General features: G+C 35.9%; 1 protein-coding gene across 1 annotated transcript in view; it reads right to left on the reverse strand.

The window, feature by feature from the left end:
- EYS (eyes shut homolog) overlaps nt 1-11339 on the reverse strand; it is a 610207-nt gene extending 598868 nt beyond the window's left edge. Inside the window, exons 1-2 of the mRNA XM_041477332.1 lie at nt 11302-11339; nt 10361-10614 (exon numbers count right to left, since the gene is read on the reverse strand). Of these exons, the coding sequence (XP_041333266.1) occupies nt 10361-10614; nt 11302-11339 (292 nt within the window). The remainder of the gene's footprint in view (nt 1-10360; nt 10615-11301) is intronic.
- Between the last annotated feature and the right edge of the window lie 14717 nt (nt 11340-26056).

Below are 26056 nucleotides of genomic sequence, written 5' to 3' on the forward strand. Positions count from 1 at the left end.
GAGAACAGCTGAGTGAGGATATGTGAGGGGAACAGCTCTGCAGACACCAAGGTCAGCGCAGGAGGGGCAGGAGGTGCTCCTGCTGTCAGAGCTGAGATTCCCCTGCAGCGCATAGTGAGGCAGCTGTGCCCCTGCAGGTCTTGGACGAGATCCATGCCAGAGCAGGTGGTGCCTGAAAGGAACCTGTGAACCTGTGGGAGGTCCATGCTGGAACAGGCTCCTGGCAGGGACCTGCAGATCCATGGACAGAGGAGGAGCAGGGTTCCTGGTATGACTTTTCACCATGCGGGGTACCACACTAGAGCAGCCTCTCCTTGAAGGACTGCATGCCATGGAAGGATGACCCACACTGAAGTAGTTTGAGGAAAACTATTTCCTGTGCAATGCTGGAAAAAAACTATTTCCTGTGCATGTTGGAAAAATTCATGGAGAACTATTTCCTGTTGTAAGAATGCCATGATGGGGCAGGTAAAGGGCTCCTCTTCCTGAGCAGCAGGATAAACCACAGATGATGAACTGCCCATAACCTCCATTCCCTGTCTCCCTGTGCTGTTGGCAGGGAGCAGGTAGAGCTGGGAAGGAGGGATGGGTGGGGGAAGGGGTTTTTAAAGGTCTTATTTTACTTCTCATTATCCTGCTCTGATTTTATTAGCAATAAATTCAATTAATATCTCTATATTAAAACAGACTAATTCTATTCTGTTTTGCCTGTGATGGTATTTGGTGAGTGATCCCTCCTTGTCTCAACCCATGAACCCTTTGTTATAACTTCCCTCCCCATCCAGTTGCAGAGGGGAGTGATGAAGAGGATTTGGTGGGTGCCTGATGTCCAGCCAGGGTCAACCTACAACATCCAGCCACAGGAATATGGAGGTGAATCATGTTCAGTAGTTATAACAAGTCAGCAGTAGGGAAAGCATGCTGGGCTTTCTGTGTATCTTACAGCAGAAGATAAAAAGAAACCAAATGCTGATATTCCTCTGAATTCTTGCCATGGTGAAAATAATTTGGTCTCTTCTCTGCAGCACACCTACATGACCTCTCATGAACCAGGACTCTTGGCTCTCAAAACCTGTATCTACTAGACACAAAAGGTCTTCTTTGGAGAAATGAAACACTAAGATTCTCTTCCACACATAAACTTGTGATAGAATGGCTCCTATTGGGGTTTTTTCTGCCTCTAAACATACTCTGCATTTTCCATAAGATTTGAAGATATATGTATGAAAAGAAGGAGAAAAAGTATAGTCCAGGGAGAGTTCAGGTAACTCAGTAAACTAAAAAGCTTTCTGCTAAGAGCAGCTGCTGAACGCTGTCTAACATATGCTGTGGCACCAGTGAGCATTACAGCAAGGACTGGCCAACATATAAATTAATTTTTAAGTTCTTTAATTTTTTAAAGAATTTTCTTTGAAGTGTTGATAGGGTAATGGAACTATATGCAACCTTGCTGATCTAATTCTGGTATTTGGCATTCCTTTTTCTTTCCAGTTCAGGTCCCTGATTATGGTGGGATTATTATTTATCTCTTTTGAGGGAGATAAATAAAAATGCATTGGCATCTGTTCTAGGCAGGTGGAGAGTAGCACAAATAGCACAAACAGAGTTTCCTGCAGAAGTAAATTATCTGGCCACAAGCCATGGGCAAGCTGAAGCATGTACTAGAAAAAACTCCTTGAAACAGATTCTTTCACCTCCTGAATTCTTAAAGGTTAAAGCAAATGCAGTTTCAAGGGAAATAATAGAATGACAGCATCATCATATACTGATGATATCTAAGATAACATGCAAGGGGGAATTTAGGAATTCACATTCTCAGAGTACAAAGGTAATATGTGGGCAGTATTTAAAAATATTTCAGAGAGAATCAAAGACTCTATGAAGCTACTGTGAGAACATATTTTCTGAGTATCTGAGACATGAAAAAAGCTGGACAGATACAGTGAAGCCTTTTTTGTTTTCAGTATGCAGCTCCTCTCAACTACACATTTGAAATGTATGATGAGAACCTTCTTTGAAAGTCAGATAAAAATTGTTAATCAGCTACAAATTACTTTCAGCATCAAAGTATGTTAATATAAAATTTTTTTTGGTTTATGCTTTTAAGGTTAAAATTAATACAACACATTCCAAACATAATTACTAGTAAAACATAATATTTAATTAGCTATTTAATAAATCATAGCTTTAGGTCTGAGATCCTATACATTTTAAAGGCATCATATCACCAATTCTGAAGTACAAAGAGAATGTTAAAAATTATTGTGAGCCAAAAATTAATACTTCTTTTAATGCTATAGAATATTTTATGCTGTATAAAATTGCAGTGTTCTCAAATATATAACAGATAATTACAGGAAAGTCTGTCACTTGCAAATTGCATTGCCTGATCTTTAACAGCAACATTTTTTACCAGCACATTGATGATACACAAGACATTATTCTGCAGGAGCACAAAGGTGTTGAGAAGAGCATAAGGACCTGAGAAGGTGAGTACTAAAAAAATTAGCAAAGATATTTCATCATCCTAAGTGTTACTGATATCACTTACTCTCTTTAAAATAATCATGCTATTTTAGCAAATGGAGGGACTCTGAAGTTCTCAGGTAAATATAACTACAGACGAAAGACAACAAAAAAAATTCAGTTTCATAAGTCTAATGGATGAACTCTCATTGAATATTCCTCACCTTCAGAAGTGCAACTCAATAAGAGCACTAGATGGAAAGTTTGAACTTTTCAAAATTTGGATGCCTTTTTTCTGCTTAACTTAAAGGCATTAACTTTGCACTTTATCTGAACTTATCAAACTTTTGTTAGATTCTGTAGAACATCCACAAAATTGAGGGTTTTTTTGATATCGAAATAAGTTCAATTTCAAACTGTTCTCAAATATAATATTCAGAGTTCAGAATAAATATCTGAAATTAATTCAGAAATTAGAATAAAACTGAAAGAATTTGAGAGCTTATTTTCTTAAGGTAATACACATTATATTTAAAGTATCTCTTATTAAGTGCCACCACCACTATAACATTTCTGTCTGAATCACAAAACACATGAAAAATGATCAAAATAAAAAGTTTATTTTAAATACTGTTTATACCAACTTTTGTTTTATAGGCAAAATGAAATATAAAGTTTGACAATCTAAAGGTACACAGAATGACCACAATGAAGAAAAGGATGTGTAAGGATATTTTTGAAGTAAAACTCCTTACTTGAGATACTCAAGACATAGAATTGACCTTTCTATTCCAAAATCAGATGAAAAGCAAATGATTTAAAATTCTGCTTAATGTAAATTTAATGAAGTACTATTAAAAAAAAAAAAAAAAGTAAACCACAAGGGTTTCATAAAGTTCGAGAAGTAGCCAAAATATTATCAGTGTATTTGAGGATTGTCTTCACAACACCCCTGTCTTACTGTCCACCATTTTATAAAATGTGCATAATTGCAAAGCATTCCAGTCATGTACCTGATAACAAATTGTGAAATTTTGTTGCCTGCTAAACAACTAAGATATTCTGTTAGATAAGAGATGCATCAAGCTGAGTAATGCTTCTGCTGACTTTGCAGAAAATGCAGTTATGTAAAAGAAAGACAGACTGTCCAGGTGAGGCTTTAGTGAACTTGACAGATATTTCTTTTTCTCAGCTGTGTTGTTTTACACACTTGCTCATTTTTATATTTACTTTGAGGTCTTTTCTGCATAAGATATTGTAGTAGTTAAAAATCCAAAATAAATCTAATTTTATTTACCTCATACAGAGTAATCCTTTTTGTGAATGTCTATTACAGATTGAAAATTTATATCATGTGTCAAACCACTCCATCCTCCTAACTTCCATGAAAGAGTATTAACTCAGAGAAAGTCTATGACTCTTCAAATGTAGACTGCCCTGAGCCCAACTCATCTATGTCCATGGGATTACATTGCACATCTGACAGGCTGCTCTGGCACAATCTGCCAGCAATAATCAATCTTCCCCAGCAGAAAAAGCCAGCCAGAGCCCCTGAAAAGGTCGCACCCAATGTCCTGAGCTGCAAGCCCAGCCCAGCCTTGATGTGTGGTGGAAATGTGGGAACAGACATGAGCCTGTGCTTCTGGGATGGTCTAGTCTTATCAAGATAGGAAGTCTACAAAATGGAAATGGAAGCAGGTGTTTCAAAGGCAGAACAGGTGTGGGGAAAAAAAATGAACCTGTTTGCCTTCCTTTGTCAGCAAAACAAATGATTTCATGTTTTCCAGATGACCCTGCTTCAGGCAATTCCTATAAAGCAGCTATCAGAGTGCTGAGAGAGCACTAATATACCTAAACTGTCTGCAGCAGACCCACCAATGTGCTTCCTACAGACCTTGCCCATTGTCAGTGAGTTCACTTGTGGGTACCCTGATCTGCCCTGAACTATTCTGTAGATGTTTTAATTTCCAATCCTGCTTCCCTCTCTGTCTCAAGAGTGCTCTTGTAAGGCTTTTTATTTTTTTTGATGGATCGCTTGTACATCCATTACAGATTTGTCTCTGGTTCTGTCTCCTGCTGCTTCTAACTTGCTTCCCCTAGCTGGATCCTGGATCTGATCCATTGCTTGTGCTGTCTGGGGCTTGCCAGGGACCCTGTTACCAGACACTGGTTCTGACTTCTCTGTGTAAATGCTGCAGAAGTGTTCTTTGCTTAGTGGTGGCAACACTGCACTGCGATGAAACTTGGATTCTAGTTTGTGACTCCTCTCATGGAGCAGCCTGGATCTTGCTGCTCCCTGTAAAGAGGTTCAGTCTTCATAATGCGTTAGGGTGTCCGTCAGCTGTTCTAGACTTGATTTGTGTAAGGGATTAAGTCTTCTTAAATTTAAATTTTGTGTCAAAAAGGATTGGCTTTCACATAACTTACTTTCGTTCAAGATTTATTTTACTTGATGGCATGGAGGATATACTATCCACACTTATTACAGAAGGAGGAAACTATTTAAAAACATCCAATGAATGTTAAACCAATTAATAATGTACTGTAAATACAAAACTAAATATTTCCTCAGACTGCAGATATCACATGGACTTCTCCTGTGTATTTGTGGAATAAAAAAGTAAAACAAAGCCCAGAAATTTAAAGTAATGGAATGATTTCAAAAAGCCCACATGCCATTTTTCCCTTCTTGGGCAAAAAGAAGAATGACGAAGAGCATGACGTGAAGAATATATGAATGTCAAACTAAAAAGTCACTGTGAGGCCTACATTATTGTTGAGCTTTAATACTGTTATTTATTAATTATACACAGGTGAAGCAATGACAGACCATATTTTGCTATGTGGGGTACTGTATATATTCAGAATTAAGAGGTTTCCCAAACCTTAACTGTACAATCAATATTACATAGATACAAACCCTTGAGAGAAACCAGTGAGGCAACATTGCCTATCCGCTTAGAGTAACTGCCTTCACATTTTTGTGGGCATCTTAATAGAAAAGAGTTTTAATGAAGGACATGTTTACGTAACTATGGGATTTTTTCCAAATAAGGAAAGAATTCCAAGAAGGGCTTCCTTTAAACCAGAAGTAAACAGATTGCTATTTATTTAGACTTACCAATCATCATGAAAGCTGCAATTATTTAATGCTGAACATTGATGTACTGAGATATAGTTACCACAAAGCTATGGGAGAAAGGACAGACTAGGAATTAATCTGAATGTGAACTGGGAATTACTCTGAAACATTATGCTACATTAGAAGGACTGAACCAGAAGATGACAATATAGAGAGTCACCGCATGACCAAAAGTTAAAAAAGATTGGAAAGTTATTAACTTAATTTTTAAAATCATACTGAAAACTTTCAAGTTTGACATGTGTGAAGTTTTCTTATAGACAGCAGAGGGGAATTTGATATTTAATCTGAAAGTGAATTTACTATTTATGAAGAAAAATGGAGTACCTCTGGATTTGTTAAAAAGCTAAATTATAGAGAAACAACATAACAAACAAACAAAAATGAGATAAGAATAAATGTGGGGTTTTTAGTTGTACACAGAGATACAAATCACTGATTCATAACATGCAATTACGACTGAACTTACAATCTGTTTTGTATGGGAAAATATCCCAGGATTATAAACCCTCAGAGATTATGAAAATGTAATTGCCAGGGTAGTGATAACATTTTTATAAGTTTAAACAGCCTTTTATTAATTGTTTGTGGTTTATACTCTGAAAAATCAGAAAATATATTCAGTACATGTGGTAATGTCTTACACCTAATGGGTGGCATTATGATATTTCTATTTTCTTTAAATTTACTTCTATGAAAATGTCATTATATAATATCTTATTGTGTGATAAGATAAAGATTCTTTTAAAGGGTTTTCCAGCAATATATAATTATATCATTTATATAAGCAAGTCCTCACAGTAACAGTCACATGGTTGAGATTGGAGGTGACCTCTGAAGGTCATTTTGTCCTATCCCCCGTTCAAGCCTATCCCGGTAGGTTCCAGCCAGGCTGCGCCCGGTGGACTGCCGAGGCCAGGATAGTCTCAGCGGAGGCTCAGACTTGGTCCGATCTCCCAAGCCATTCCCAGCTGCAGGCAGCCAAGCAAGCTCAAGTGATTTCAGCTCTGTGTGATTATCAGCTCTTTTGGCTTGCTTGGGCCGAGGCAGCAGACGCAGGGAGAGAGAGGAGAAGCGCTGTATAAGGTTCCGCAGGATTCTTTATTAGGGTGTCCCATGAAGGGTCTCAGTGACAGCTTCTTCCGCCGAACCAGGCAGAATTAGGGGTTTTTACACCCTACAGAGGTTTTGGAAACTGTCCAATAGAAAGGGTCAGGGAAAAGTGACCTATAGGCTTACAGAGAGATAAGCAAGGGTCCAAAGGCGGCAGAGAGGGGCCCAGTCATCATGACTTGGCATTTCCTAGCTCAGGCTTCTGACCTCCAAGGAGGCCTTGCAGGCCCTGTGCCTGCTACACAAGCCAGAACACCCTGACCCAGTTTCACGCAACCATGTACAGATGGCTTTTCAGTATCTCCAAGGATGGAGACTCCATAGCCCCCTGTTCAATCTGTGGCAGTGCTCAGTCACTCTCACAGTAATAAAGTATTTCCTGATGTTCAGATAGCAGCATCTGTTTTCCTTTGTGCCCATTGCCTCTGGCTCTGTCACTGAGCACAACTGAAAGAGCCTGGCTCCATCTTCTGCACCCCCTCCCTTCAGGTATTTGTATACATTGATAAGATCCCTCTCTGAGCCTTTTTTCTTCACGCTGAAGAGTTTCAGCTTCCTCAGCCTCTCCTCATGGATATTAAAAAGGACTGGATCCTCTATTGACTCCTGGAATACACCACTGGCTACTTCTGGAAAGGTTGACTCCATAACAAACATTTCCTCTGGACTTGGCCACTCCTCCAGTTTTCAGTTCACCTCACTCTCTACTCACCCAGCCTTTACTTCATCATTTTTTTCATGAGGATCTTGTGGAAGATCACGCAGAAAGCTTTGTTAATGTCAAGGTAGACAATACACATTGCTCACCCCTCATCTACAAGTTAGTCATTTCACTTTGGAAGTTTATCAAGTTGGTTAAGTATAACTAACCCTTCCTGAAACCATGCTGATTACTTCAGATAATTTTCTTGTTCATGATTTCCAGGATTAACTGCTCCATTGCCTTAATAAGGATCAAGGCAACAGCCAGCTGCTTGAAGTTTTCTAGGACTTCATTTTTGCCATTCGTGAAAAGTAACATTTGCTTTCCTCCATTCTTTGGGTGCTTCTGCTAATCAGTATCATCTATTAATGTTAAATGACAGTGACTTTGCCATGATATCTGCCAGCTCTCACAAAATTACATATCCAAAGAGAGGCAGAAAACTGGTGAGGGGTCTGGAGAACAAGTCATATGAGGAGCAACAGAGGGAGCTGGGGTTGTTGAGCTGGAGAAAAGAATGAGGGGGAATTGTATTACCCTCTTCAGCTGCTTGAAAGGAGGTTGCAGCAAGGTGGGCATCAATCTCTTTTAGCAAGTTACAAGTGACAGGATGAGAGGAAATGGCTTTAAATTGTGCCAGGGGAGGTTTAGAAGGGATATTAGGAAAAAAAGTCTTCCCTAAAAGGGTGGTCATGCATTGGAAAATGTTGCCCAAAGATGTGATGAAATTGCCACCCCTGGAACTGTTCATAAGGTATGTGGGTGGGGAACATGGGGGTGTGGTTGATCAGTGAACATGGTGGTGCTGTCTTAACATTTGGACAGGGTGATCTTAGAGGGTTTTTTCAGCTTTAAAGACTGTAAAATTCTATGATGGTATGATTTGTGAGTGCATCCCAACAGGGCCCATAGGCATACATATTGCCTAAGTATTTCCTGACATGTTATCAAGGGTGTGTCTCACTTGCTTCAGACTTTCTCTGGTCTCCAGGATGGTGGATTTTTGAAGGACAATTTTTCCAGTACAGACTGAGACAAATGCAGTATTTACAGCCTCAAACTTTTCCATGTCCAGTCTCATTAAGAATGGGACTACATTTTCCTTTCTCTTCCCTTTGTCACCTACATATTCATAGAAACCCTTTTTGATGTCTTTCACGTTTCTTGTCATATTCAACTTGATCTTTGACCTTCCTAAACTTATTGCTGTGTGCTCAGATAGTGTCTCTCTATTTCCTGCCAGGCTACCTGTCCTTGCTTCCACCCTCTATCAGTGTACTTTTTTTTTCTTTTTTTGGTTGGATTTGGCCAGGAGTTCATTGATCATCCATAGAGGCCTCCTGGTATTTTTTGTCCACTCTTTGAGACAAATAGCTCTTGAGCTTAGAAGTTGTTATAGATTTTCTTAGGCCCTTCCCTTGAGGGTTTTATCCCATGGGACTCTTCCAAGCAGATCTTACACTTCACAGTATTGTCCTTGTAGAAGATATCAGAGTGGTTGAAGTTCCTCATGAAGTCCAGAAAAGTACAAAATAAGGCTTGAAGTTTAAGCAGCAAAATGGAAATACATTGTATTAGATTTTGCACAAGTGAGCCAACTACTGTGTTCTTCACTTCTATTCAGACATACAGTTCTGCTATCATAATGGAATTTAAGTCACTTCAGGGAAAATTCTGTTTTATTGCACATTTATTAATAAATGAGCATGAACAGGAAGCAACATCTTTTACTAAATGTGCAAGCAAATTACCAAGAGCTTGTATAATCAACTAAAATCGAGGACAGCAAATCTGCAAATGCATATCACGTACATAAATGTGTAAATGAATATATGTAAATGAAATATGTAAATGAATATAAACATATTTGAAATTAAAAATGTTCATGCTTAAATGTTAAAAGTATATGTATCTAGCCAGAATATAACATAATGAAAATACAATTAATGTAATTAATATAATGAATTTTTTAATATAATGAAAAAGTAGCATTGAAATTATTATTACTTAGTATTTCAGTGATTTAACTTGGACTTAAAAATCTAGTACTACATACACAATCTGGACTAGAGCAAAAGCCGTAGACAGCTTGGAAGAAGAAGCTGTAAGTTAATGTCTAGTTAGTACAAATGACACCGTGCATTCTGTGCTATTTATTTTTGCCTTTGTTAGTGATACCACAGATTGTCAATAGAGAAGCATTTGGAGCATTAATTGCCTGTTCTTGATGATATAGACTAAAGGCTGGAAATGCAACACTTTGGTATTACTGTATTCAAAATTATTTTCTGTCTCCCACATATAGTCTGACTATTACTATTATTCACACAAAACAGAAATTGGTACAAAAAGAAATCATAGCATCAGGTTGTGTAGGATTTCTCTAATGCAATGCAGAAATCTACAGCCCATCTCTTCCTAGAAAAGATGTTTAGGACAGACAGATGCCCTATCTTCCTCCAGTGTATACAAGGGGTGTCTGATTATATATAGCTGATTATATTCTATACATGCAAAGAGATGGTACTGCTGATCTTATTCCTCCTGAAGCTCACATTTTCCTGTTCTGTACCAAAACATTTGTTCTTATCAGCCTGTGTATGACTGAAGACATAACATGTAAGACTGCATAACTGTGAAATTAAAGTAATGCAATTAAAATTGCATTTTGGAACTTCATTGATTTTTTTCCCAACAGAATCAAAGCTAATACTCAGAATTGTGCATTTAGTGGAGGGAAGGTCAATTGGGGAACTGTTAGGAGGCACAACATAAGAATTTCAGTGCTAATTAAGTTAAAGCTCCAGTGAAACATTCAATCACAAATGTATGCATATTTATGTATAATTGTAATTAAATAGTCACATAAACATTGCTTACCTAGAGTGGGACAAACACATCTATAATATAAGGCACTTCAAAAGAGCAAAACTTACCTGTGAACCCAGCAGTACAATGACAAGAAAAGTGGCCACTTAAATCCATACAAGTAGCTCCATTTTTGCAAGGTGAACTTGAGCATTCATTAACTTCAACTTCACAGAAGGGTCCTTCATATCCAGGCACACAGTAACAGCTGTAATTATGCAAGTGGTCCTGGCAGAATCCATATTGAGAGCACTGGTTTCCAATGCAGTTGTCTATATCAAGTTCACAAAATGTGCCAGTGTAACCAAGGGGACATATGCACCTGTTATTGAAATGAGAGGAGAGAAGGGAGGAAAAAAAACCCAACTAAATCACTGGTCTGGAATATATAGGTCAATTATCACTAATAATGTTAACAATACTCTGCCTTTAAATTACCCACAAATGAATCACAATTTTTTTTTCAATCGTCTCTCCTTACCTTTAATTAGTCACAAAGTAACTTCATTTCACTGCTAGCAATAATTAAATTAAAATCTTAGCTATTTACATTGGAAAAAGTAGGAGCTATATTCATATTAAGCTTCAAATGAAAATACTGAAAGAGAAAATTCTTATAAATATGAGTATTATGCATTTTAATTGTTTTTTTTCTTGAAAAAATGGTTAGCTGCTACAGTATCTCTAGGAAAAAACAATATTACAACCTGTTTGGATATACAATCAGTACAAAAGTGCTTTGTGATTGGCAATAAAAGTTACAATTTCTGTCTAAGCAAAGAAAAAGTATCTACAGAATACTATAGATATTTTTCATTATATTTTATAGAAATTGTTCAGAATATTTTTTCCAAAATTTAGACAGAAATCTAAATCATGTAAGGCCAGGGATGGCTTTTTCATGGTTACGCTTTCTACCTTTTTGTTTTCTTTTGCAGAATGAATGAAAACAAATCTGGATTATCTCATAGCTGACCCACATCTCATAAAATTAGAAAATCCCTTTTACTTGGCAATATATTCTTTGGTTGATCCTCCCCTTATCATGTCCAGAGGTGTCCTCACACATGAAGTAATTTTACTATAATACACATTCTTGACCCACAGAGATGCTATCCAGAAGACGGAAAGAACTAACAAGTTAAAGAAGCCTTGATTATAGTAATTTTCTCTACAGATCCATCTGGCAGAAAGAGTATTTTTCCCTTTATTTTTAACACAAGTGAATGCTCATGTGGCTCTTTGCTTCTGTCCTTGTTTACAGTGCCTGCATTTCTTATGGTAGACATATGGAAACTAAATCAGGAGCTGTGTGCCTTGGAGTACAGCTAATGGACACCAACTGCTAATGGGCTTTTAGTCCATGGACCAAAACAGAGCTTGCTTGAAGTAAGCCCTCCATATCTCACTTAGTGTGGTTGTGAGCCCTTCATCACTACCATTTTTGCTCTACAGATCCATTGCTATGCAGTAATGACTCAAGTATATATATCTGTTGTATTCTCTCTCCCAGCCTCAGTCACTTCTTAGTAAATGAGAAATCTCTACCTTCTCTTGAGAGCTTCTCACACAAGTTGATTCTGTTTCTCATTTTTAAGGGAATGGAGTACACAAAAATATCATACATACTTTACTGTGCTGGTTTTGAATGGTGTAGAGTTAATCTTCACAGTGGCTAGTACTCATATCCTCTTGGTTTCAATACACTGTTTTGGATTTATGCTGGAAACAGAGTTGCTAATATAGAGATGTTTTTGTTATTACTGAGCAGGGCTTTCACAGAGCCAAGGCCTTTTCTGCTTTACACACTGCCAACCTGGTGAGGAAGTTGGGGCTGCATGGGAGGCTGGGAGGAGACACATCCTGGACAGGTGACCCAAACTGACCCAAGGGATATTCCAGACCATGAGACATCATGCTCAGTATATCAAGTGCGGGGAAAGAGGAAAAAGTGAGGGACATTTTGACTCATGGCATTTGTCTTCTGAAGTAGCTGTTAATCTGTGATGGGGCCCTGCTCTCCTGGAGATGGCTGAACACCTGCCTGCCCATGGGAAGCAGTGAATTCATTCCTTGTTTTGCTTTGTTTGTGTGCATGGCTTTTGCATTTCTAATTAATGTGTCTTTCTCTCAACCCATGAGTCTTCTAACTTTTACCCTTCCAATTCTCTTCTCCATCCTGCTGGTGCAGGAGTGAGTGAGTGGCTTCATTGGGCTTGGCTGCAGGTGGTGTTAGACAATTACATTTATAGCTAAATATAAATTTTGACTTGCATAAAATTTCATTATGCATAAACATTAAAAGCAGGTGTGCTTTTAGTTACCTTTAGTTGCACATTTTCTGAATCTGCCTACAATAATATTGTAAACAACCAGTCATATTAATCTTTCTGGTGCAGTTGATCACTTTACTTCCTTTTTTTTACAGTAACAATTAGTGCGTGCACTGTAAAAATGTAACTATTCAATCATTCCTTGAAAATACAATTATTATCATTAGCATTGAATGGAAAATTTAACTTAGAGCTCTCCTTAACAAAAATATGAGGATGAAGAATTTTCTGTCCTTTCCTGACTATTACTAGTTGTATAGCCTATCTTCAGAGACCACAGAAGAGCTACATGGAAGCAGATGTGATGTGGAATCTTCTAGTTTAGGTTTCATACTTCTGATTCCATACTACAAGCAATGATGTCATGAATATCTTGTTTTTCAGTGCTTTGGTGTCTGAAGAAATCAAAAACAGCTAAGAATAAAATGCACTTTGTTCTTCCTAGTGAAATTATACCTGGATGTCTTTTAATTTAGTATGAGTCATCTCCTACAACAGTGTAATTAAGTTATGTACCATTATTATTATTATTACTACTACTATATTTTTTATTCTAATTCATTTTCTTTTTATTATCTTCAACCGACTAAAATACTCAGCATGATATCAGAAGTTTTGAGGCATGGATTGATTTTCAGTCTTATTTGCTTTGAAGTGTAAATGTTTCTCTACAATTAAAAAAAAAAAAAAAGTATACAGATGTATACAATACCAGAATTTCCATTTGTAAGTATATTTCTAGCTCAGGGAACTTGTATTTTGTCCTTATCAGAGGGACAACCTGGCTGTGCACTGGCATCTCAGCAGAGGGGCTCAGTCTCTCCACGGCCTGTCTGGGAGTCAGTCCCTGCACTGGAGTCAGTAACTCCTCCCTCTCCTGCTCCAGCTTCAGCTCTGGGATGGCCTGTCTGGGGTGTGTGTGTGAGACCTCCCAGCAGAGACCAGGAAATGCTAATGACACCTCCCCAGCCTCTTTCTTGAGGAGGACTAAAATGTCAGCTTTACAGAATGGGGGTACAGTGAAAGCAGGAGCATGGCACCAGAGACCAGCATATGAAAAGGTTTTGTGTTAGAATTAATGGGAACAACAATACTTTCTTAGCTTCACGTACGTCCTCTTTCATCCACAACAAGATTTTGAGGGTAAGAGATACTAAGAGAGAAAGCAAATACTTCAATGCTTTTGCTACAAACATGGATTTTAGTAGTGAGTAGCAAACACAAGTCATTTGAGGATCACTGTGCTCCCACATATATCATGCAGATGACTATAAGTTACTGCTCCAGAGCTGAAACATAGTTAATATTGCACGATAGTTTGATATACTTGTGAAATAAATGTTAAGTGGAGATGCAAAGACAGGCATGGAATTTAGTCTAAGAAAGAATGTGTTGCTAAAATTAGAATGGTTATGGCACAGATGGAATGTGTTTCTACCAACTTTTTATCACTAAAGCTCTCAAAGAGCAGATGTGTGGGAAAATCAGCTGGTGCAGGTTTGTCCAGGCAGTGTAGCTGTCAAGTTGTTACCACAGGCTGCCTGCACTAAAGATGTAGTGTGACTTGTGTTATTGAGTAAATAAGCATCAAATGAATATTTAAAGTGATGCAAAAAGCCAAAGACCAAACTGAAGATGTTTCTGTGCTGACCTAGTACATGTGTAGGTCAGCATAGACACATGTGTGCTGGTCTATGTGTGTAGTACATGACCTTGCTATTTTCTATATTGATACAAGAGGCATATAGGAACACTGAAACCTGGAGTTAGCAAAGATTTCCCAGAATCCCTCTACTTTGTTTTCTTAATATTTATCGTTCTTATATATATATATATATATATATATATACACATATATAAAAGCTTATTAGTATTTGTCCAAGCATATTAGCTGCAATTATTCGGTATTAATTATCCCTTTTTGCCATTGAAATGTGAACTGTACACACATAAGTGGTCAAAAAGGTTATTTAGTTTCATTTTGACTTTTTATATGCATCTCTATTCTCTGCAGAAAAGCCGTTGTATAACTTATTGCAGAAGTATTCCCTAAGATATTGTGACATATATTCACCCATCTTCTGGAGTTCTAGAAGTGAGTAAAAGTATTTCTCCTCTTTCTCTAGTGGAAGAAGCCTATTATTGCTGCAGACAACTGTGTATATTGCAGTACTAACTTTATATGGCACTGTCAACTAGGTCCTGCAGTCAAATTGCATATGTAGTATAGGATGAATAAACTTGTAAAAAGAAAATTAGATACAAAAAAATATTCTAATCAAACAGCTCAATTTACCCAGCTGGAAGAAAATGGAAAAAGTCAAGGATGAATAAAATAATACAAGCTTTAAATTTTGTGATACTCAGAAATCATCTAAATTATGTTTACTTTTCACAATCTTGCTGGCATCATGCAAAGAAGTGTTTCATATTCTAAAGCATTTTACTTTGTGTCACTTCACTCTTCTGTACTGAGATTAGTTAATTATTTAATTGTGTGCACTGAAATTTGTATACTGAATACTGAAGAATGTGTTGGCAATTCAAGTTTTATCATACACCAAACTTTATTTCTTAATGAGATATTTTCCTGCATAAAAACTAAGGAAACGCTGATGTCAGAGCTATAGCTATTGACTAAAATATATTTTTAAAATATATTAGTTCATAATGACTTCTTAAACAGTGGTAAATCCTACAATGAAGCTTCCACATTCCCAGTCCTTCTTGCTTTCCTGGGGTTGTGGTAAATGTAGCACTTCATCTGAACACACTGGACTGAAGAAATGGGAAACAGGACAGGTAGTGGAAACTACACTGAATTTTAAATTGGGTCTTTTTACTCTGTTGTTCCTTTCCACTGAATAGACAATAGTAAAGTATCTACTGTTATTGTCTTATTTCAGTTAGGATCTTTGTTGTCCAAAATGTAATGTTGACAAGAAAAAAAATTACAAGGGTGACAAAATCAGAGTAATAAACTTCCCCTTGGATTTCAAAACAGGAGGTTATACTCCTGAAAATCTCTTTTATGTTAATTATTCATTAAGTGCTTCTCATTGAAGCATATTAAATAAGTTCTCTCTTTTCTCCTATGCAGAACATAATCAAAAAGTACAGGTTCTTTAGAAGAGAAAAAATATTATTATTTTCTTTTTAATATGGAAACATTTTCTATTTGCAGAGGTAATGAATCTTATCTGTCATTTTTTCTCTCATATATGTAACCAAAGGTCAAGAGATTCTTTTGGCATGTGGATGCAATTACTCTGTTGCATGGTACCTGCCAGATTCATAGTGACAGCTACACCATCAACCCAGTGGCAAGAGCAACAATTCTTTGAAGTTATCATCTCAAACACATGCTGATTGACTTACTTCATGGTATCGCAAACAGCACAGACGCAGCTGGCAGTGCAACAATTAATTTGAATTAATTACAGGTTTTGTGTCACTGTGATTGGGGCCACTTTAGTTGTAAAAGGCTCACTAAACCAAAGGAGTAAAACTCTTAAGACTTCTTACTGTAATTATGAGGATCTTAGTATGCAGCCTAGCTGAGAATTACACTGTATTAAAGTTTAAAACTCCTCTTCCTTCACTTACAGCAATTCCCCAATCTGAACTCAAAGGAAATTCTTTGCATATATATAAATATACCTCTAGGTGACACTACAGTCTGGAGCAGTATTTAAAAATGGGAGGAGAAAAAGAACATGCCATGGTAAGGAGACAAAAAGCTAGAAATATTTCCTTCAGTTGACAGCTTATTTCCCATCCGGAAAAAAAAAAAAATGATGGCTGGCAAAACGAGATCTTACAGGAAGGGGATGTTCCTGAATCAAAGTTGGATATTTCCTATGATTTCCTAGTGTTAGCATTACTATATCAGCTACCACTAGAAAAATACATTATGATCAAAATTTAATAATTTAAAATTTAAGATTTCTTAACTAAGAGAAAGGTCTAGAGTTTTATGGTAATTTTATTTAAATAAATTCTAATATACATAAAATGTTGGCATATCTATCTTCTGCAGTCATTAAGAGATTTTGAATGGCTGTAATAGTTTTAAAAATGGATCTCTGTACAGTTTTTTATGGCACTTATACATTTGATTATCCATATATTCTGCTGACAGTTTTCTTATGTCTTCCTGAAACTACTTTGCATCAAATACAGCTCTTGATAAATACTTTGATAAAAATTATACCCATTTTAGGACAGAAATGCAATGCAAATCTTTATAAAAGGTGCGTGCACTTATATTCAGCATTTCCTCTTGTATTCTTTTGTTTTTAATTATGTATTGGAATGGGAAAATTATTTTTGTTTCACATGCTAACAATAACTTGGCAAACATCATTATTTTTAAGGCAGGCATAGTTTAGTTACTTAAAAAATGCTTCACTGTCATTGAGAAACCACCACACTCTTTCAACAGAGCGGATATTGTACAGTAAACCTGATACACTTGGTCTTGACAAAATAACCAGTTGTGTTCTTTTGGGGTCAAGTTCTCTGCTAACAAAACCAACCATCTGAGATTCAGATCTTAATAGTGTATTTTCCTGTTCCTTAGATAAACAGACTGATCTGTCAATTTAAGTTGTCTTTCAATGACTGAAAAAGTAAGAATTAAGTGCTTTCTGTCAGTAAAGTCAGTCTGGATTATCAAGTTAAAATCAAAAGTTCTTTATTACCAGATATCTTCAGAACTACTAATTTCTCAGTAAATGCTAGTGGATTTTGTAACATAAACATAGCTTTGTATTTCTATCAGAATTATTTTCCTGATAAAGAAAGGAAAGCCACAGATTTAACAGTTAAACAAGGTGCCAAAAATGGTCCAGTAATTTGATACAAAAGTTGATTGCAAGGTGGAAAAAAGAAAGGATGTTTACTTTGCAAAGATTCTTTTACAAAAACTCCTTTAACTCTGATATACTGAGAATCAATCTCTTTTCTCCATTTGTGTGCCTGTTTGGTGATTTTAGTTATTTTTACAGAAGATACTTTGAAAACAAAAGTGAAGTTGAAGAAATCTTTAGCTGCTTCTATTTTTATTTTATGCACAATTGCAATCTTTTCTAAGTAGAAACATTAAAGCATAATAATTACAGTGCTTCTAAGTAGGGCATGGCACAGCATAGAATAATGTCTTTCAAAATACATTTACAGGTATTATGGATGTTTTATTTTTTCTGGATTTTGTAGAGGAAAAATAAATAATTCAAATCTGATAAGAACAGCTGAATTCTGTTTATTGAAGAAAACTTTTCCCATTTGTTTTTTCACCATATTTTATAAAATCTCATTTTTAAATATCTACAGAATGTTACAGTTCACTAAGGAGAACACATAGTTTATGTTTCTTTCAATAACTGAAATGATAACAAATTATCATTCAAATTTTTATAAGCCACTTATGACAGAGTCCAGGCTCAAAAAGTGGTTGCCATTTAATAAAATGGATTATTTGTTTATGTGACATTCTACATGGCTGGTTTAACTTCTTTGACCAGCAAAGAGGAATATTTGTGATTCCTTCCTGCAACACTTCAGAATACACAATTTTACTGAATGTATATTCTTTATGAAAATTACTATTCCATGGCATTTATTGATATGAAGATTATATTACTGCACTAACAACATCCTTTGTAATTCTTTCTGAAAGTCAAAATATCTTCATATGGCATAAAACACTTTATGAAGGCTTGCACATAAAGCAACGTTAGTACCTGTATTTATTAATTCCGTCTTCACATGTGGCTCCGTGTTGGCACTGGTTTATCTCACAGTCATTAATATTCTCCAGACATGTGTTTCCAGTCCATCCTAGAGCACAGACACAGTGAGATCTCTGATTTTCTTCATCGTAGAAGCAACTACCTCCATTTGCACATACCTGAAGATGAGAATTACAAATACACTGTGTTGGGTTTGCACAATCAGGTTCTGGTAGTGGAAGGAGTGCTATAGAGGTGTTTTCTCTGAGAAGCTGCCAGAAGCTGCTCCCATGCCTGACAGATGCCAGCCAGCTCTGGGATGGACACACTGCTGGCCAAAGTCAAGCTCATCAGTGATGATGGTAGAGCCTTGGGGTAACAGAGTTAAGAAGAAGGAAAACACTTATTTCACAGAAGTAAGTGCAGCCAGAGAGGAGCAGAGAGAGAACATGTGAGAGGAACAGCTCTGCAGACTCCAAGGTCAGTGCAGAAGGAGGGGCAGGAGGTGCTCCAGGTGCCAGAGCTGAGATTCCCCTGCAGCCCCTGGTGCAGCCCATGGTGAGGCAGCTGTGCCCCTGCAGCCCATGGAGATCCATGGGGATGCAGAGATCCACCTGCAGCCCATAGAGGAGATCCACACCAGAGTAGGGGGGTGCCCAAAGAAGGTTGTGACCCTATGGGAGACCCATGGTGGAGCAGCCTGTTCTTGAAGCCTGTTCTTGTATCCTGTGGAAGAGACGCACACTGGAACAGATCAGGAAGAACTGTAGCCCTTGTGAAGGGCTCACATGGGAAAAGCTCGTGGAGAACTGTCTACCAGGGAAGGAACCTACTATGGAAGGGGAAGGACTCCTTCAGGAGGAAGTGGCAGCAAAACCGACATGTGATGAACTGACCGTAACTCCCATTCCTCATATCCCTGCACCACTGTAGGGAAGAAGAGGTAGAAAACTGGGAATAAAATTAAACCCAGGAAGGAGAATGGAAGGGGGGAAGGTGCTTTTAAGATTTGTTTTACTTCTAATTATCCTGCTTTGATTTTGTTAGTAATAAATTCAACTAATTTCCATAAGTAAAATCTCTTTTGCATGTGACAGGAATCATTAAGTGATGTCTCCCTGCCCTTATCTCAACTTATAATCAATCATCTCTCCCCTGTCCAGTTGCAGAGGGCACTGATGGAGTGGCTTCGATGGGCACCTGGAATCTAGCCTGGATCAACCCACCACATACGTAAAGAGATTTTCTTTACATATTGGATTTTTTCCCCCATGAGTTTAATGGAATAAGCATTGATAATAAATATGGTTATTTAATCTTTTTATGTTGTAATATTAAAAAGATACATCTCCAAGAACCTAAAATACTGAATGTTATTAAATCAATATATCAATTTATTGTTTAGTTGGTAAAATGCATTTATGTTTTAATTTAACAGTACCATTTTTACAACTGCCCTTAAAATGTGCTTGTTTTAGGAGGGACAATAGTGAACTAGACTGTTATTTTTTCATTCAGAGTAGAGCAATTGTTCCTGTGTTGTATAATTTAGCTTAATGTGTGTCTATCAGGAAAAGACTGATTTTTTCTTTCATTTCAATTATAATGGTGATTCAATCTATCCTTGAATCTTTATGTGTTTATAAATTACATCTATGCTGTGGGAAAATCAGAAGCTGCTTTATTTTCAATTTGCAGATACTGAAAGATTGATAAATTTAGACTGGAACTTTTAGCTTTTTTCCTTTTGCTTTCAATTTGCTAATATTACTTACTAAACCAATATTTCTTGTATTCTTTAAAAATTACAGAAAATTATAAGTCTGAGTTAATGCTTCTTTCCTCATTTAACTTTTTAGGTTCCATTTTGATTTCCATTAAAATTTTGCCAGTATGAAGACAGATAACTACATATTCATTTCAAAGCAATTAAGACCCCTCCTTCTAATCAATTGGTTTTTAAAGAAAATGGTGTCTAGAAGATGACTTAATGCACTACCACTTCAGTTTGATTGAGTCTGAATCTCTTTTTAATGTCATTAAGATTTGTAATAATAACAGTCCTTGGCAGAAATATTTTAATATTCATTTGTCTTTGATTAAGTTTTAAATTGACCTTAAAATGAAGAGATTTTTGTTATGCTCCCTGTACTGAATTTTAGACTTACCTTGGGATACTTATTCATTATAACAACATATTGAAGGAAAATGCAGTTCAATGTAAATGCAAAAGATAGCCCTTCTATGGTATGGGAATTGTTATTTTTTATTATTTTCATGTGTTTTCTTACTTTTGTATGTATATGTTTTTGCTGGATTTTATCCTGATGCTTACTATTTTCTCAAAGCTCAAATAAGCTCATACTCAAGAAAACCGTCCAGAAAACCTTAGGAGATGAAGACAAGTATTTCAATATTGCCACATTATGTTTAATTTATTCTTATGTCATTATGATACTTTATACCGTGAAGAAAGGCACTACCCTTTAAAGTGTTAGTGCAATCTAATGACTTAAATTGAAATGAAAGCTATGGAATGTATTTAAATACAAATCTTTTGTTTCAACAGGCCATAAACAGGTCTATTCTTGTTGGTCTTACCAGCATACTTCTGTCTACAGCAAGTACTTTAATACAAATCCGCCTTTTTGTGTAGTCGTGATAAAATGTAAGAAACACTTTCTTCCAAAATCAATCAGGAGACTTTATTTCAGCTAGGAAATATAATTAGTCCTTAGAGGATTTTATTCTTCTCCTATCTTTTCTTTGCAGGAATTGAGGGATATAACTATATGTCTGTCTCTTCTCTAAGTATCACGTGTTGTCAAATGCTCAAGATAAGGTGGCAGTCATTATTTCTAACCCCTCTTTCATCTTACATTTCATGGAATTCTCTTCAGTTTGAATGAAACTGCATTTTACATATATAAAAAACCACACACATGTTGTATTTTCCCCCAAACATACAATTTTACCATAGTCTCAGGTTTTATTATTGCAAAGTCAATTGTCCCTGAATATTCAAATTTTTCCAGATGTGCAATTTTATTTAATCTGACCTATATTCTTTCCTAGACTGGTGGTACACTAAGCAAGTAGATAAAACTGCCTTACTTTTACAGATGAGGAAACTTTGTAAAATTGCATATAAGGACCAGAACAAACATGGAAGTGGCATCTCCTCTAAACACTAAATATATACTGACCATATAGATATTTCCATTGAAAAAGTTGGAACTGTGGTCTTGACTGCAAGTGCAACATGGGATCATGGTTCATAAAAAGTGAAAATTTTCAAGTAAAATATGCAAATGGAATTCCATAAATTTCAGTATTATAAAGCTGTAGATAGACTCTGAGAGAAACACTCATGTGGTTTAGTTCCTAACTCATATGGGAGTTATTTTTGACAAATAAAGTTGATGTCTGCTAAACACGTCTGTTTACATCTAAAAACTGAAAAGAGAATGAAAAATAATTGTAAAGTACTTTTTAATTTCTATTCCAAATTTCCTTTCAAAAAACAATAGCCATTGGTCAACATCTTGCAGTTCCCATACCTTATGGTTACACTTTAGAATTTTTCAAGGTAAGAGCTAAAGAAAACAATTTTTTAAGATTGCTGACAGAATTTTGAAAAATAAGTGTTTTAAGGGAAGCAATAATTCTTAAGTATGATGTAGCTGTAGCCACTAAAAGTAATCATACATAGAATCATAGAATTAAGGCTGGAAAAACTTTCAGGTTCATTTAATCCAACCCTTGATCAAACACTACCATGTCAGCTAAACCACAACATTAAGTCTCACATCCAGCTGCTTCTTGAGCACCTCCAGGGATGGTGGCTCCATCACCTCCCTTGGCAGAGGGAGGTGGTGGAGCCCAAAGTTTAACAGCCCTTTCTGTGGAGAAATTCTTGGTATCCAGCCTTAACCTCTGCCACATCTTGAGGCTATGTCCTCTTGTCCTGTCATTGGTTGCATGGGAGAAGAGGCTGACCCCCACATGGCTACAGCCTCCTTTCATGTAGTTGTAAAGAGTGAGAAGGTCGTCCCTGAAACTCTTTTTCTCCAACCTAAATAACCCCACCTCCTCGTAAGACTCATAGGACTTACTTTTCAGACCTTTCACCAGCTCTGTTGCCTTTTTCTGGACACCCTCTAACACCTCAATATATTTCTTGAAGTGAGGGGCCCAGAACATCTTAGAATGCCTCTTTGTTTGTCATTGTTTGGGTCACAGGTGTATTTTCAAGGCATGTAACCTACTCAGGGATGCAGTACCTCCATCACTGGAGGTTTTCAAAATGTAATTTATAATCTAACCAAGGCTTTCTTTTCCATGAAATGTTGGATTAGATGGTCTTGTGAGATCCCTTCCAATCTGGACTGTTTTATGGTTCTGCGATTTTGTTACTTAGGCCTATCATGTTGCACTACAGTTATTTGTTATTATGAGTGATCTTATCAATTCTCTATGAGCTATCTTTTCAATTTTCTATGAGCTCCCGTTAATAAAAATACTGAAATTTGTAGCATACATTGAGTATTCAAATGGAAAAAAAATTATTCCTTTTAATGTCTACCTGAGTACATTTCAGAAGAAAAGGTGTTATAACACAAAGTGGCTAAATTTGGCCCTGTTGGAAGTCACTAATTTAAAGATGAAAAAAATTTTGATTTATTTAGAGTTCTTTCATTTTTCTTGGTCCAGAGCAAGCAGACATTATCCTAATTAAAAAGTTAAAATTTGATTTTATACTTTAAAGGCAGATATCCCATCTTAATCTGGTCACTACAATTTTTTTTAATATTTGTTTGAAAAAAATAGAAATTAAACATAATTGTAGTGTACTACTTTTTGGGCTGGGAAAGAAAAAAAACATACCCTAATGCATATATATCATTATATATTTATACAGAGATAGAAAAGCCCCATTTAATTACATCTATTTTTTGTCCAATAAGAAAATTTTACAAATAGTAGCATTCTTTTCAATCTATTTGGCTGAATGCACAGAGGTAAAGCAGTTCAGCATAACACAGATACCACTGAAAATGTAAATAAATTAAAGGAAGCAAAAATGTATACTTATTTTCTATCCACAACAAATAAATTAAGAATTAAATGCTGAATAATGAAATTTATTGACTAACACTAATCTTTAGTTTCAAATTATTGCTTACACTATTTCAGAAATGTACTAAAATATTAGTTTGAATACAGCCTTTTGTTTTTTTCCAAAAAGGAAATTATATAATTTTAATGATCTGTAAGCCAAGAAAACAGGTAAAACTTAAGCATATAGATCCATAATTTTGTTTTCTATTATTTTTCCCATTAAAAAGATCTACTAATTATTCACATTATGCCCAAATCAAGCATCTCATAAAGTGAGTATATATTTATATATATACATTAAAAATTACTTTTTTACCATATGACATTTATAATAGTATTTGAAAAGTTTATATGAATAAATTAAATATATCCGAGGGATTTTAAGTGAATATTACAATAAAATGTTTTATTAGCTCCCATCAGCATCCTTGGCACAACATCACTTCCCATACTAACTAGCCATAATGATGATTGCACCATTATAATGCTATACCATGTACTTGCCAATATATTTGCACTCAGTATGACACTTTAAATCATAAAAATGTTAAAATTTACCAGATGCTGAACAATTTAAGGATAAACCTTTGAGCCAGTGTGTTTTTCAGTGCTATATTTCATATTCACTGCTAAGTGTCTACTCATGGACTTCAAGGTGACATAAATATTGATTGTTCTTTGTAAATATGTTGCCTACTATGCATAGTATATTTTTATGGTGAATATATTTCAATAAAAGAATTGATAAAGCCTGTAAAACACTCATTATCATATTTGTGTACTTGTTTGGAAAGCTAAATAGCATTATGTACAGAGCTTTTAAAATATCAAAATAAAAAAGTGCAACAATATTTTGGTTTAACCCATACCAAAATCTCATGGCCCACCCTGATATGATTTAGTCCTGCTCAAATGTAATTTAAAAGGTCATAAATTATTGTGAGAAGGATGCAACAAATACATTTTTTCTACAAAACTTTGAAAGTGCAAAAGTAGTTTTCATTTCCATATGCTGTGAGCATTGAAGAGTAACTTGCAAGGCACATCTAGATTTTTTTTTCTAACTGCATTTTTGTCACCCATTGAAGTGAAATTAGTCTTGCCTTTTTGTTGTTGAATATAATTTTTATTTTTGTTGAAACTTCTATCATTCTTTCTGTGCATTGCTGTACCATCAGCCTTCTATCTGGTAACTTTTAAACATATCAAAGATTGCAAAGAGATTTTGCCTAAAGTTCTTCAAGTTTCATAATATAGCAGCAGCAAGTAGGGGATAGAAGGGGGCATCAGTGACAAAACCTATAAAGAACAAGAAAGGCAGAGCTCAGACATTACATGGTTTGTTGGATAGTGACCAGACTAGGCAGATCATGCACTTTCATATGCATATGTTACACAGGAAAAAGGAAAATTAGCACAAGAATATATCAAGAATGAATGCTATGTTTATGAAACCCATGTGAAATGAGGCTTAATCAGCTCACTGCTATTAGAATAAGTTGTTTGATTTCCCAAAAAACGCTAGGGGGAATATATTGCTTTATCCTACCTCTGTGTTTCCAATACATGGTGATAAACATGTGTAATTAAATCCATGAGATTTATCCATACACAGTGCTCCTGGGGCACAGCTTATATTGTTGAATAAGCAGGCATCAATATCGAGTTCACATCTTTCACCTTCAAAACCTGCACCACAAAGAGAATGTTTAATCACAGTTCATTCAGAATATTGACATTATGTCTGTTCAGGGTGTTAGCAGTTAACACCACTCTAGTAGAGTTATTTGGCAGTTTTATTTTGTGAACAAAGAGAAAAAGTGCTTTTCTTCATAAAAATGTTCACTGCATTTGTTGACACACTTTGTTATTTTTGTGTCGCTATTTCTTAACATAAATATTTGGATGACATTTTATTTGCTTTGTTAGAAAAAATTACCAATGGCTCACCTATAGGGCAAGTGCACTTAAAATGATCTTCATAGTCAACACATGTTCCCCCATTTTCACATGAATTGGAACCACAGTTGTCAATTTGCACCTCGCAGAATTCTCCTGAAATAGGAAAAAAAACTCCTAAAATGATTAGGAATTAACATCACTTTCTTAAGGAAACACTCTAAGTCATATTAGTGATATTGATAGAATACCTTTCTTTAAATGAGATCTCTGGGTTATTGGTTAAAGATCTTGTGTATGTTTTCACACTTTTTTTTGCTCCACTTATACATATAAAAAATAGATTTCAGTGTTTCAAAAAAGTCAAACCAAAAATATTTTTCAGCATTTGAAACAGTCTAGGATACATCCAGGAGGGGATACAGAGCTGGAGAGGGTGTGTTTTCCCTGGAAATAATTAGCTGAAATGGAGCTAATGCCCTATTATATATGTATTTCATTATGTCTTTTCTGAGCTCTATTTTGGCTAGGAAAAGGCTAGTCCACATTTATCTGAGGTAACCTTTACTGTGATTCACTAAAAAACTTGCTCATTTAGCTGAAAACTGCTTTTAGCCCAGCAGGAAGGAATAATTAAATTTGTAACTGGACAGTTCTAAAAAAAATGTACTGAAGAGAA

Source organism: Pyrgilauda ruficollis, unplaced genomic scaffold, assembly GCF_017590135.1.
Source record: "Pyrgilauda ruficollis isolate IOZ18807 unplaced genomic scaffold, ASM1759013v1 scaffold40, whole genome shotgun sequence".
NCBI lineage: Eukaryota > Metazoa > Chordata > Aves > Passeriformes > Passeridae > Pyrgilauda > Pyrgilauda ruficollis.